The sequence below is a fragment of the Manis pentadactyla genome, chromosome 4, assembly GCF_030020395.1.
Source record: "Manis pentadactyla isolate mManPen7 chromosome 4, mManPen7.hap1, whole genome shotgun sequence".
Lineage (NCBI taxonomy): Eukaryota > Metazoa > Chordata > Mammalia > Pholidota > Manidae > Manis > Manis pentadactyla.
Window position 1 is genome coordinate 89,102,722 of NC_080022.1, and position 15,795 is coordinate 89,118,516.

General features: G+C 33.5%; 1 protein-coding gene across 2 annotated transcripts in view; it reads right to left on the minus strand.

The window, feature by feature from the left end:
• COL11A1 (collagen type XI alpha 1 chain) overlaps positions 1–15,795 on the minus strand; it is a 225,566-nt gene that overhangs the window by 71,732 nt on the left and 138,039 nt on the right. For both annotated transcript variants that reach the window (XM_036879053.2, XM_036879052.2), the window contains exon 42: positions 6,010–6,117. In XM_036879053.2, the coding sequence (XP_036734948.2) occupies positions 6,010–6,117 (108 nt within the window). The remainder of the gene's footprint in view (positions 1–6,009; positions 6,118–15,795) is intronic.

Here is a 15,795-nt window from a genome sequence, read left to right on the forward strand (position 1 = left end):
TCTCAGGCTATGTTCCCCATAAATAATTAAGACTCAACCTAGAATCTTTCTTTCAAACACATTTTCTAATAAAGTATTATATATTGATAAATCAAATGCCTGATGTTTAGGGAAACTCTTACAAAAGCTACTTACTCTTCCTTGGTGGTGCTATTGAAATAGCTGGGAAGTGGTGATTAGGCCGAAAACTTAAAATACATTCGCTCATATGCCCAATAGGCTTTATGTGTAGACTTTTTCTATTTTCAACAAATGTTTCATGGATTTTACTAGACTGTGTTATTTTAATTCATTGCTGCTTTTACTGATTCAAAATGACAAGGCTGTTAGTTTTTTTGTTTATTTTTTGACAATGGCATTATTTTCCTGTTTTAAAATTTACCTATTTTGGGTAATTTTAAAAAGTAGTGCCTCAATAATAAAGAAAGCTTCTATTTTCCATTTAAAAAATCCTTTCAGAGTTTAAAATAAGTTATTTCCTAAAAGTCCAGATTTCATCAGTTTTGCACAAGGTATATCCCTTATTGCACTCAGGGTTCTATTCTTCCTGTTATACAAATGGAATGCATGAGTCACCAGCTCCCGCCTTTGCATTACCCACTCCCACACTCCCACCCCACCTTCCCTCACCACCTCCTGTCCATTTGCAATGACTAAGTTTCATCTCTTGAATACATATTCACTTCAATTTATCTTCACCACTAACATCCAATCACAAAATACTAGTAGCCTTCATCTGAATTTTTGAAGTAATCTTTTTTTTACTAACATCTATTCTTACTTCCAACATATTACCTCTGCTGTAACCAGAGGGACAACCAGATCATCTTACCAATATCTTCTAGTTAACTTACTTGTTTACCATTCCTAAGATGAAGACCAAGCTGTCAGTGTGGCCTACCACTACCTGGTCCCTACTGTCTCCCCTGCAGCATCACCTCTCTTTCCCCTTGCTCTCCATACTCCAACCCCTCTAGACCTTTTTTTACTTAAACCTGACTCCATGCCCCTCCTGTTACTTGGCCTAAGCATATGTTGCTCCCTTGGCCTGGAATACTCCTGGGAGCACCCTTCACCTGGTTAACTCTTCCTTAACTTTTACATTCAACCATCAATGTCCTGCCTAAGGGAGGGCCCCGATTCCAGCTCAGGCCCCTCTGTCGGTACACACCAGTATATTCCCCTCATATCAGTAATCAGAGTTTGCAATTATACATGTACTGAGTGATTCTTTGCTTTTTTTTTATTACCCTTTAGTCAATAAATAGATGAAGGGGATAAAGAGGAACAAAACCCCAACTGTAATGTAAATTAGTCATGAGAATGAAAATACAGTATAGAGAATATAATCAATAGTTCCATAACATCTCTATGCTGACAGTAACTATATTAGCTGGGGTGAGGATTAACAATGTATATAACTGCTGATTCACTATGTTATATAATTGAATCCAATATAATACTGTATATCAGCTATACTTCAATAAAACAACAACAAAAATGAATTGTGTAAGGGCAGAAGCTGTGTCTATTTTTAGATTCCATTGCATCCTCTGGCCTGTGGCCCAGCATTGCCACTTAAGGAATATTTTTTGAGTTACTTAATTACTTAATGGCAACAAAAATAACAAATTATTTATATGCAACAAAATTAATTTGTTAACTGATTTATTACTTTACTGAGTTCCATATGATCTCAATTTTCAAAACTACACTACAATTATCATTTAAAAACACACCTCATGTCAAACTGGGGGCTATTTATTTCCTTCAACCCAAACATTACAATATCTCAGATCTGTCCATACTCATAACATGTGCTGTGATATTTACAGTGAACTGCACTGCTTTAAACATATCACCTGATTCAGATAGTTGTCCTTAATTTGGATTTCCTTGCAAGCCTGAACTCCAAAAATCAATTATTTTACATCAGAGTATATATGTAAATAAGAGATTGTTATCTGCCTTCATTATAGTACAACAATCTCCAGCCAGAAATTACCTGCCATTTATCTTTTCTGATCCTGGTCTGTGTAGAGTCAGGAAAAATCTTTTCACTAATGTATACCACTCTAAATTTAGATCCTTCATTTACAAATCTGCAAGATAACAAACTTTCCCTCCATTGTGTATCTCTTGATCCACAATCTATAGGACTACCAGAAACATTATCCATCTCTCCTTAAGCAGTCTTTATTTAATCACTTCTACTCCTTTATTACTATTAACAGCTGAATCTTACCTTAAAAAGATTGACAGAATTAGCTACTCATCCCTATGTCCTGTGTTAGACTTGGCATGATCTATTTTTAGCCTATGCTGATAACCTAAATTTTTATTACATTTACAGAATCCATTGTCCTTATTCAATTTATGCACTTATTTTCTGGTTATTAATTCGTCCTTCTTCATGACAACTTTGGTTCACACAGGAAGATGATAATTATTCACTGAACAATTATTATCACAATTCTACAAGTGATTTAGAACTATAGTTTCACCTAATCCTCACAAATATTGTGGCTACCTTCTTTCTCAGAGATGAGAAAATAGAAATTTTGAGATGTTAAATAACTTAGCCAAAATCATGAGCTAAATAAAATATAGAACTAAGTTCCAAGCCAATTCTGATTGGCTCCAACCCAGTAGACTTAGCCTACTCACACACTCATACCTTCCTCACTTCTCACTGACTCTTTTCTTACTATTGGTTAAGTAGATAAATGTATGTCCATTACAATAATCATAAGAAGGCAATACATTCAGTTCTGCTGGTACTTCCACTCACTGACCCACTGTTCTTTTAGCCCCATGGCTCACTTGAGGTGCACTGTGTGTGCCTTTCCCTCTCCTTTATTTCTCACCTTCTTTCGGAACCCCACTGTCATGACTCTAAAGCCATGAACGCCTGCTGGCCAAATCTTGGCCTCGCTTTTTGTTTTGTCTGCTCTTTCGGTACTCTCTCTCTTTCACAACAAGGGAGACTCTTTTTCTCTCGACTTGCATGACTGTGTACCCCTGGATGCATTTTCTATCACGCATGGACTCATTTACTCTCTCTCTTAATGCATTCTTTCAAAAGTCCCACAATTAAGATTCTTACTAAATTCAAGATCACTATTCTCCTTCGATATTGCATCATGTGGGAATTCAATAATATGGTTCCTAACATGGTTCTTATTCTAAATAACTCTCAGATTTACAATCCTGACACTGATCATGCTCTTTGCAGTATACATACCCATGCTTGAAATTGTAAATAATTTTTTCTCTTACCCCCAACTACTATTGCTTAATTTGTTTATAGTTAACACATTACCTTCATTTTGGATCTAGCAATTTTTTTTCCATTGCTACAACTGTCTCCCAGATAGACACATTATCAACATAGCTTCCTATCTGTAATCCTTGAGTCCAACATGTATAATAGAGTTAATAATTTTCTTCATGAATTATTCTCCCCATCAATATTTTTCTATCAATATAATAAGTTAGAAGAGGTTTTAGCTTTCTTCTTCTCTGGTTTCCAGCAGCCCCAGACCCCCAAGTTTCTAATCTGATTAATTTGGGAATATAGATTAGGCTACAGTTATTGCCATAAGTAAGTCATGTAAATATTCATGGCTCTTGTCTCCCTTCCAAGGAGGTAGGCTGGTGGGCAAGTAGATCAAAGACTTGCCTTTCATAGATCCCCATCTCATCTTTCTATTTCTTTATGCAAGCCTTAACCTGCTCATAATTATTTAACAATTTCTAATACAAGTTGCACAGAGGAGTTAAGATCCAAAATTTATATTTAGGTTTAACAAGAGGTAAAAGGCTATGCTTAATATCTTAGCCAACATTTACATCAGTTTTTTAAAAACCTCTGCAAAAGATCTAAAGGTACTTTCACCCAACATTTCTGTAACTATTTTGTGCTACTGTTACTAAATAGACACCTTCTTCAAAACTACTATGTGATACAGTGTCTAGGACTTTGTTGTTGTCAGCAACTTTGTTTGGTAAGAGAACAGAATGAACATACTGGAATTTTTGTTGGTGGTGGGAAGAACTGAGAGAAGACAGATGGGCAGAGAATTTCCTTTTACCTTTTCAGTCACAATATCATCAATCACCAATAAAACCGAGGTCCAAATATTAGCACTTACAAGGGCTTCTGTCAATAACTTCATCTCTATCTCACCAAATTAATTTCTTATTATTATTTTCAGTCATTTTCCATATTCTTGTCTTTGTTTCACTATTTTTTCCTTCATCAAGTCAAGGAATTAATGACTTTAAAACTCAGCGTCCAATATACAGCTGACCCTTGAACAAATGAGGGGGTAGGGTTACTAGCACCCCACACTCCATGCTGTGAAACAACCTCATAAACTTTTGACTTCCCAAAAACTTAAGTACTAATAGCTTACTACTGACCAGGAGCCTTACCAATAACATAAACAGTCACATATTTTGTATATTTTATGTATATACACTCTATTCTTACAATAAAATAAACTAGAGAAAAGAAAATGCTTTTTCAAATTGTCACAAATCTCCAAAAATTTTTCCTATATATTTTTAAAAATCTGTGCATAAGTGGATCTGTGCCATTCGAACCCATTTTGTTCAAGGATCAACTGCATTATCTTCACAGAATCTGTGAATTCTTTAATTAGTATATTTTGAATTTGTATAAAGAGCAGTGCATATACTTATTACCTGCATATATTCTCCATAGTGTTACGCCAAGATATGGATGTCTTGGATTTTTTAAATGAACTTGAATGAAAGAGTTTGAATCTGTCTTTTTTAATTGCCTTCCAGGGCACAGTATGCAATCAAACTTTTTTGAACAAATCTTTGCTTTCTGAGGTTGGTTTTAATTTACTGAATTTGTAAAAGGGAGGCAAAGAATAATTTTTTCATAGCTGTCTATTAACATTTCAGAAAATGATGTCAAAATTTTCAACAAACTTACTAAGCTGGAAATAAATTGCTTTAAATTTATTTATTTCAGCAATTAAAAATGCTTTTTCTGTCACCCCAAAATTCAATCCACAGGTGGCATGGCCCCATTCTAACATTCTAAATACTTAATGAGGGGTAACAGATTACAGAAAACAATGATTTTAATTTGGAAACACTTTAATAATATCACAAATAGTAACAAGAGATAATGCATGGACAATGTAAGCAACTTGCTAAATCTGAATCAACTTGTAAAATAAAGTCTTAGTGGTAAAAAATTATTTTGCAAATTGCAGGCTTAAACTAGGCTATATGTGTCAAGATTTACATGTTTACAAAAGTATTGAACTCATTTTTGTGTACTATGGTAATCAATGTTTATCTACATTTACTGAATGAGCTTGTGTTTTAATCTTGGAGGATGAGAGAATGCTTTTTCTTCTTGAGGATTTATATTATTAAATCAAAAGTAGGAACAAAAGTAAAGAATACATCTTGACAAAGATATATAAATATGATGAACAGAATATAGTCCATGATCACTTAAATATAAAATTTTTAAGTTCAATAACTGTAAGATGAAATAATTGGTCAGGTATTTCCCATTCATTCATTGTAGATCAAAACTCAAATTACAAGGAAAGGGAAGTCACTTTCTATGGATTTCACTTACAGACTATAGAAATGAATGGAAATGAAGTTGTATTACAAGAGAGGTGAAAATTGCACACTCTTCTAATATAAGGCAGCAAAGTGTATAGTTTTACTCAAGCTCTAATTTTATTTTTTAAAAGGAGAAAAATCCAAGGCCTTGTATATTAGTAATATCCAACTCTCTCACAGGTCTTAAGGTTTCATAAAGTGTGGAAAAATGTTGTCTTATTTAATTGAATTTGAAATTTTCTCTATTATGAATACAGAAAGCAGTGTGTTTATATGCCAGGCACATATGCAGAGAGAATGCAGTGGAGTATGAACAGCTAATATACTTGAATAAAAAGCAGTATGTGCAGGATGGCGGCATAGTATTTTTTCCTTGAAATTACTCACAGGAGCACCTTTCTCTCCAGCTGGACCAGGAGGACCCTGAGGTCCTGGACGCCCTGGCAAACCAATCGGGCCAGCTGTGCCTGCTGATCCACGTTCTCCTGGTGAGCCCTAGGACACAGGAAAAAAGTATTTGTTATTAATGATAGAAAAAGTGATAGTGGTCTAAGAATCACGTATGTAATAATGGAATTTTACAGAATAGTAAGTAATGTAAAAGTCACTTTTATATCATTTTACCATCACAAACAGGAACAGTTGTACTTGCCATTTGAAAGATTAACTTTCAATCCCAGTATTAAGTACAGATATTGAAGTTAGGAAATATTGATAAGATAAAAATAATATTTTCAAATTATGTCTTTAATATTTTACTGTTATCCTTTTTATTTATTGTTCACAATTGTTCACAATGTTTTATAAAACATGAACCCAATAAAAAACTTTCTACACAATTTTCTCCCTTGTATTGTTATCATAGATTGCCAGCATACACTTTCTAGACTAGTATTTCTCAAAGTGATTTCTGAGCTTCACCTCAAACTTGTTTAATGACGATTTTAAAGTCCTAAAAATGAGTTCAGAAATTGTCATTGCATTAGGATACAAACACAAATTTTTAGATAATAAAATTTGATAAAGATAACCCAAGTTTGGACATTTTCCCATAATATAAGTCCTTAAATTTGTCTTAGGGTCCTGCAGGGACCATTGGGTTTTATCATGATCACTGACAAGATAATTCACATTTGGTTAGATATGTCTAATGCAGTTTCAAAGAAAATGCCATATATTTTCAACTAATTTAAAATATGCTTGACAAGTGAAATTTTAAAAAATAACAGCATAGATACTGACTTCATATTAATTACCTCTATCAATAATTTAGGAAAACACTAAAGAAAGAATAAAAGAAATGCAAACATATCTTTACTGAGTCATGTAAAGCTTAAGTATAACCTATATACTATTTTCAATTTTAATTAATACAAAATAACAAGGATGTTGTCTTTGTGTTAGATTCTTAGGTGGGTGGTTAAGTTATAATTTTCATTTTCTTTCATGACTGAACTAAATGTAAAATATTAGGAAATGATTATTGCAGCTTTCCTTAATAATTAAGATGTTTAGAAAATAACACCATTTTTTCAAAACTCATAGAAGAAATGGTTTATAAAAGCTGGAAAATACAACACTTTAACACTATTTTCTAATGTTATACTTCCCATATAACCGGAAATAATTTTATCATATGAATGAATTATTGACTTTGTTCTAGTTTATATTTCCATTAGCTTGAGAACTAATTATGTATGAACAGAAGAATGAGAACAGTGATAATAATGACAACAACAATTTGTATTGACATAGTGCTTTACAATTTACAAGTCAGTTTCACACTCATTTTGTCATTTTTTTCTCAAAAAAAATATCTCCATGGAATTGATAGCACAGTTGTAGCATTTCAGTTTCAAAGATGAGAAACCTGTAGCTCAAAGAGGTTAACTATCTTTGCCATCAGGTAACTTTTCAACAGAAACCTTGACCTTGGACTCAACTTGGTGCTTTCTCCACAAAGCCACCCATTGTTTCTCTCTGATGAAGACATTAATGACTCCCATGGTTGGGGGTGGGTAGCGGATTTGGCAAATTAGCTGATGTATATATATATATATATACACACTAAAAAACAGGAAGTGTATCTCATACTGTATAAAATTAAGAGTTGGTTGAAAATTAAATTTTTACCTATCACAGTTCAAATGCTAGAGAAGAAACAGTTTCAAAGGAAAACGGCAGCTGGTATTTTTTTAGATACTAAATATCTACCCTCTGTCGAATGTTCTTTTTAATTTAATAATGCTAAATATTATTATGAAAAAGAGTCAAGCATGGTGGTATAACTTTTAATAAGGTGCCAGATTTTAAATGAATGATTCCAGAAGCTAGTGCAGAGGAGAAAACTAAGAGCAGTCCTCTAAGTGTTTTACATTCAAGAAGCACAGCCCTAAAGAGATTGGAGCATAGACCTGTCCCTATCATTGGTGGGAGGGTCGTCAGAAGGGAAGGTTAGAGGATGCAGAAGAGGCTGATGGCAAGAGGGAGAGAGGCAGGGAGAGGCAGAAGGCCCAAGAAACAGAGACAGAGACAGAGAAGACGGAGAAGAAAGTGAAGGACAAGGAGGAAGGGAACAGGAACAAGGATCCTGTAATGCAGAGGTATGCAAAGGTGTTCCTTGAATTACAAACAAAAGAAATAAAAGAAATATTTGAGAAATTAGAAAATATTTGCTAATATCTCAGGGTAAGGCCATTTGGACTAGCTGATGTGCCCTGATCCACACAAGGGTTTTTTCCTACAGCACTGAGTACTGCACAGATGGTGAAAAAAATATTCCCTGATTGCTCACACCAGTATAATTTATATATATTGTGCCAAACTCTAGTAAGTAGAAAAAAACAGAGCCACTGAAGACCACTTCTACCAGCACAAGCTTATATTAGTGAAACACTCTCTAAAATGAGAAAACAAAAGAGCTGATGGCAGTGCTTATCGCCTTTGTCTAAATAGTCATTCTGTCATTCTGATAAGTTCATTTGAACTTCGCTACACAGTTTATAAGAATTTTTGCTCTTTGTCACTGTTGTTCAAAAATTTTTTAATTTTCGACAAAAAAGAATTGTTTATAGTTTTAAGAGCTAATTCAGCACATTTGACACTATGGGATGTTTAGATTATTTTCCATTTCTGATTTTAAAAGTTAAATATTTCTTATTTGCAGAACTCTAAGAAGTTTGAGTTAATGCATCTTTTTGAGAATATATTTATCCTTAGTCTTCCAAGAACAATATTCATATACACGTAGAATTTTTTTACTTCATATTTTAGTTTTATAATGTGCAAATTATTTTCTCCTAAAATACTATATCTCTCATCATCATGTCCACATAATATGTCCATTTCTACCCCCAAATGGTTGGTCCCACTTATCTCCCACCCTGGAAAATGTTTGGTCTTTACCTGTACTATTGAAATTTCAGCCATTCTTCAGGGCCAGGGTAACAACCAGTTTCCCAAAAGTTGTTTTATTCTGAGAATTTAAAGAATGAGACATCCTTCTAAATATTCCTTATACAGTTTACCATAGTACACACTAGGTTTTCTACCATTATTTTCTGAAGGAGTTAATGTAGCATTTGGCATATTGAATTTTGTCCTGTATGTATCTCCATGATGTCTTTGTTAATATTTCTGAAACATAAAGTAATTTAGTATATGCATTAAATAATTACAAATAATAGTAATAAATACAAGTGAAAAATAAAATTGAAGAGGATATGCATTGTTACTTTTATAATGTATGTTAACATGAGGAAGGTATTAAAAAATTTAGGATCTAAATATATTCATGTGTAGTCAATAGAAACTCCCTGAATTTGCAGGAGAAAGAACAACTGAATATATACTTTCCTTAGAAGATATGGTTTAAAAATTAAGAGAACTATATATTTCTTTAATTGGATACATTATGACCAACAAGTTACATGAAAATAACTCATTGTTCTTAAGAAAAGAATGCTTGTTAACTTTACTATGAAGTATGTTTAATATTTAAAATTAACCAAATATTTTCATGTATATCAAGCATGAAAAGAATGCTGATTTGAATTAATGACATTGAACTAGTTTGTAGATATCACACACCATTTTTTATTATAAAGCTTAACTATTTTAAGTATTCCCTCAGAGCACTGATAAGACTAAATTTCAGATTTCCATCTTACTTGTGGAAACTGCATTAAAATTAACAATAAAAACATATTACTTTTCTGTAGTTAAAATACTGCTCATGATATTGTCACAGCTCATTAACTTTGAAACAGTGGATGAAAGCAAGATGAGAGTTTTTCAATGTATATTTATGCCCTACAGTACAATTGCAATTTCCTTTTCCATTAGTTATTTCAAACATTCTATAAGTCTAGATATTTTTCATAACAGCATGGTTCTACAATGATTTTATTTTATACATCTACAAATGAAAAGTGAAAATTTCTGATGATACCTACTGATTAAGCAAATGATCTTACAAACTTGCAAATATTCTAAAAATGTTCCCAGGCCAACTTTTAAAAGAAAAATAAGCCTTATGAATCCTTTACTTTCAACTGGAGAAGTCCCATTTTTAAATAAATGAAAATTTAAACAAATATTAAAAAGAAAACCCATTTACACATTCAGCAAAAATACAGTAAGACTATAATGCCTTGTGACAATGACTGGGAATACAAAATGTATCATGGTAGGTATCAGCCCTTGAGAAACTCACATTGCAAATGCTTTTTCTTCCTTCAAGGGTAGACATTTGTAGTGCTAGGCATTATTGCATTGCTCTCTAACTGGGCCAAGTAGAGAACAGAAGGTTTTATAATTGGAAGATAAACAAACAATTACATCTAAAACAAATGTTTGGGTTTAAACAAAAATTAAATGAGTAATGATCAGCTACACAAGAGTAGGATTTCTGCTTTTTTTTTTTTTTCCTTTTCATTGATCTCCAACACTTTGAGCAGTTCCTGTCACATAGCTGGTCCTAAGTATATGAATCAATTGCATATGTGATTTTTGCCTTTCCAGGACTGGATCCATTACCTTCCCTTGAGCAAACTGATTAGCCTCTATGGTTCTATGGCTTGGGGGCAGAAATAATTTGCAGTCAGGTTTTTGTGATGTTTAATGTGATGATACATATAAAGTCCTTTAAACAATGTCTGCCTTATAGTAAAAATGCAACAGATGTTAGATAACTGTACAGGAACAGCTACATATCTTTCAAAATTAAACATGCAATCCCAAATGACTGTAGAAGTGAAATTTATGAGAGAACACAAAGACCCAGAAGGTTACATGAAATATCTAAGGTCACACTGTTAAAAGAAGGGTAGAGCTTTTTCTCACAAATCAGTATTTTTAATCCTAATTTAAGCTGTTTGCGTAGTCACCTCTTTATAGAAATGCTAAATATTTTACCCATCAAAACTGCTTAACTGGAAGGAACTCACAGAAAAAGTGGCTAAAATTGATAGAAAGAAACACCATTTTCCCAAGTTGTGATTTGAATTGCAATGGACATGTGGCAAATTAAAAGTTTCCCAAAGGCAGTAGTATGTGTTGAATTAAGCGAATTATGAAGACCATAGCATCATAAGCATTCTATTATTTTAATACTAAATATTAACCACTACAGCCAACTTGTTTTCAATTGAAAGGTGGACATTTACCTGCTTTTAAAAGGGAGGAGTTTACAGTTCTCTATTTAGTTCCCTTTCTTTAACTTCATGTTAGCTTCATCCCCTTCCACAGTCCCTTCCCCTAAACCTGACAACAGTAATGAAACGAGAGTCAATAGCATCAGTGTGTGTTCTTGGGACAATGATAATAGTGGTTATTTTGCCAGCTCTTCACATACAAGGGAACAAAGGGATGCATTAACTCAAAATATTTTCTGTTATTTTCTCTGGGTGTCTCATATTCTGAGGAGCATTTGTGAAGTAAATGAAAGTGATAAACAGAGAAATCATCTCATCAACATTCAGTTAAAAGGCAGCCCTCTAGAGAGTAGAGTAGGAGCATAAACACAAAAATGCTTATGAAACAGATCTATGCGAGTAGAAGACAAAGGCAAAGTCTGCCCCTTTCTTTTAGGACCAAGTTGACCTTTACGGCCAAAGAAGGATGAGGCCATTCTCACTTCCCAGAATGCATGTATTTTAGAACATACATGCTAAAAATTCAGATGAAAGATCAAGCATTATCAGAATGTAAAAACAAATTCTGAAGGCTTGAGTCAAAATTCTGCAGTATCTCCATCTTTGCTCATTACAGCCATTTGGTCATTATGATCCTTTTGATGTCATGGCAACCATTTCTATGCTCAGCCCTGGTCGGGCAGCAGGACAGCCCACTGAGATCTCCTGAGAAACAAGAGAGGAAATGCGCCTTATCTTAAAAAGTATAGTACATGACTCTTAGTCAGTAGGTGTAATCCTCCTGAAAATTTGTCTGATCTTGTTTCAGGACTAGGTAGAAGCCAATGAAAAGAAGATTCTTTGGAATGATAAAGGAAAAAAAACAGAAGAAATAGGAATTATGATAGGAAGGACATGTTAACTCCTAAAGAAGGGATAACAACAAGAGGAAATAATAGCACATAACGAAGAAAAGAGAATCCTTAGCGACAGTAATAGAAGAGGAGTTGTAGGGAAGGGGTGAAGACCAATGTACTGCAAAATTGGGAAATCTTGGACATTTGCCTTTTAACAGCTATGTGTTTGGGCTCCCACTTCCCCATCCATATTCTATCTACATTATAATTCCCACCACTCCCAGGAAAAAAAGGAAATATGATTGTAAGGATCTAGGTCTTTTACCAAGTGCATTATTTTGTTTTAATCTCCAATTTTTAGAGAAGTGACTGTTGGCAATGACAGGTTCTATATCAGAAACAGATATACAGAGGAGAGGTTATTTAGGGGATACTTTTTCCTTGATTTTGTTTTGTGAAAACATAGATGGGATGTGTAATCTGGGAATTTGTTTGTGTAATATATTTGCATACATTGTGTGTTTACATAAGTATAAAACGTTTATTCAGTATATGCTCAACATGTGAGAAAAAGGTGGCCTTGCCTTCCTCTCTTGCTGCTCAGTCCCTTGTTGCTTTCTGTCTTGTGCATGTGCATGTGCATCAAGGCATCAGTAAGTGCGTAAACCCCCTGAGGTCAGAAAACATGCCTGTGCTTTGATTGGCACCTATTACCAGCTCTTGTATACAACATCATGCATATAGTGAGTGCTTGGTTTCTGCCAGACTTTACAAGCCCAAAGTCACAGCACCCTGTTGGGATCATTTTATTTGTTTTAGGAGGGAGCATGAAAAAAATGTTTCCCAGTATATGATCACTCCTGGTAGTGAAAACTTAAGAGAATTATGACATGGAAATACCAGGTCTTTGCTAAAAGGATTAAAACAGTCGTGAACAAGACTAAATTTAGCATACAAAAATCTTGTTTTTCATAGATAAAACTAATTTTTTTTAGCTCCAACTCTGACATAAAAAATCCTTGTCCATACCTTGTCTTCTTTATTCTTTCTTTTAATATATTGCTTATTATTAACTATTTTATTTTATCTATTTCATGTCTGTTTTCCTCAGTAAACCATAGGCTTTTGCAGGAAATGTTCATTTAATGAATCTATATAAATAACTTAATAGATTTTCTCATATATCAGATATTTACTTATGTTTAGAAAAGATTTATAGCAACTTACAGGGAAGACAAAACATACGATAATATAAATAAGAAATAGGCAAGAAAAATATATAAATAAGTAACTTTACTAGCAAAAAAATAGAACCAACAATATTAGTAAACTAAAAATGCATACTATTGGCCAAGATTTTTCCCATCTGCAGGTCATTATCCATTGATAGGTTATGGAATCAATTTAATAGGTTCTGTCCAGCAACTAAAAAATGAATTTTAATAAAACATGATTGATAATATTAAGGGACATCACATGTACTTTTTTATAGAGTTGAATTAAAAAAATAACAAAAACAATCATACAGTAAAGAATTATCTGCTCTGTCATGTTTCAGTTTTGTATGATTTTCATAAGCCAAAGAAAGAAGAGAAATCTAAATTGGATAAACAAATTAAAACAAACAAAAAAAACCCAGCTGACTTCTCAAGAAATTACAAATGTTTCTAAAGCTCTGATTTGCAAGAGATTTCTTTGGAAGACATTCACAGCAAGGACCCTACATAACGCAATTTCCCATATCCTCAAACAGACCTCCTGACTGATACAGCTTTACACATCATAGTTTCTCTAATCATAAGCCAATGGCCTTACAGCTAGACCTTGCAAAGTTCAATAAACCCACTTCCATAAGGTGTCACAGCAACATGATAGGAATGACCTGGACTATGTTTCTTACTGAATGGATTATGAATAAAGAGAATGAATGTCAAAAACATTTATAAGTGAATAGATGGGCACAAGGATGGAAGAATGACTATTAAATATTCTATTTTTTATTATATGGATCACAATAAATAAAAAGGACATAGTGTGTAAGTTGCATAATTGTGACATGTACAAACTTGACAAATTCCACTGTGAGCAAGAACTGTTCACTAACAAAAGCCCTGGTTAGAGCTTTTAGTTTTAGTTCATTGATAACCTCTACAATGAGGGAATTTATTATTTCTCTAGTAATCCAGAACTACACAGCATATGCTCAGTCTTTAAAATACTGTATTCTAGGATAAAGAAGCCAAGGATATAATAGTATATTGAAAAACATCTAGTCATTCAAACTGTACATCTATATGAGCAGTTTAATCTTGGATTCATTCGAATTAAACAATGGTTATAAAGAAAACGTACAGGAATATTAAAGCCTGGTTAGCTGTAATATTAACTCCTATAACTCTCTTCCTTTTGACAAAATTGTTCACAGCAGTAGTGAAGGGTCAAGAGGACTTGAGAAAATGAGAGAGAGAGCAAGAGGACCAATTAAGCAGATATTTGCAGAGTATCATGGATTTTTGTCTTCAAAGGAATAAGAACTTGGGCAAGTTGTTTACCTTCTCTAAGTCTCAGATCTCTTGCCTTTAAAAATGGTATCATAATATCTACTGGGCCAGATTGCAAGAATCAAATAAGATAACAATTTATAAAGTTCTTAGCCCTAAGAGTTGAACATGTAGGACTAACATTTACCAAAGGGAAAGGGACTGGGAAGGGTGGGTGGGAAGGGAGGGAGAAGGCGAATAAGGGGCATTACGATTAGCACACATAATGTAGGGGTGGCCACAGAGAAGGCAGTATAGCACAGAGAAGACAAGTAGTGATTCTATAGCATCTTACTATACTGATGGACAGTGACTGTAATGGGGTATGTGGTGGGGACTTGATAATGGGGGGAATCTAGTAACCACAATGTTGCTCATGTGATTTTATATTAATGATACCAAAATTTTTTTTTAAAAAAGGAGTTGAAAGTGTAAACACTTAATATCATTTCATTTCCTTTTTCTATCTCCTTTGCACTTCACATTCTTTTCCTCAGAGAATTCATCATTTTAATATTTTTTACTCAAAATGAATAACTGCAAAAATCTCTAACCCTCTCTGTTCCTGCAAATTTCAGTCCTGCATTTGCCATTATTTGGTCAGTATCCTAAAGGTGAAGTTAATATAAGACTGTTATAAACTCAGACCCAACTACTATAGAAAGGAGTTTTACAGGATGTTTTATACTTTATCCCTTATGATTTAAAATCTCATTGTCTCTCACCAACTGACCAGGTATTTCCCTCAGATATTTCAATATCACCTCTTTGATCAACATTGCACAATAGAATTTAACTTTCTTGCCAAAGAAATTACCACTACTGACTCCTTGTTTTGACTATCAATTCAAGGTAACCCCATAGCAAGCCTTCAGCCTCAAAAAATAAGAATTAATATGAACAAATTTTCTGGGTAAGTTATAGTTTACATCTAGAAAATCAACAGGGTTTGTCTGAATCTTGGTCATTTGAACAAAATATTTTCCCAAATCAAGTTCCACATTAAAGCTTTACACAGAGTAAACAGACTTGTTTAGCACTTGCTATGATAAAGGTGTCATTCCTATTGGACCTCTACTATATTTTTCTGCAATTGCAGCAGGAATGTAAAGAACTAATAAATGTGGATGGTGCCTTTTCTTT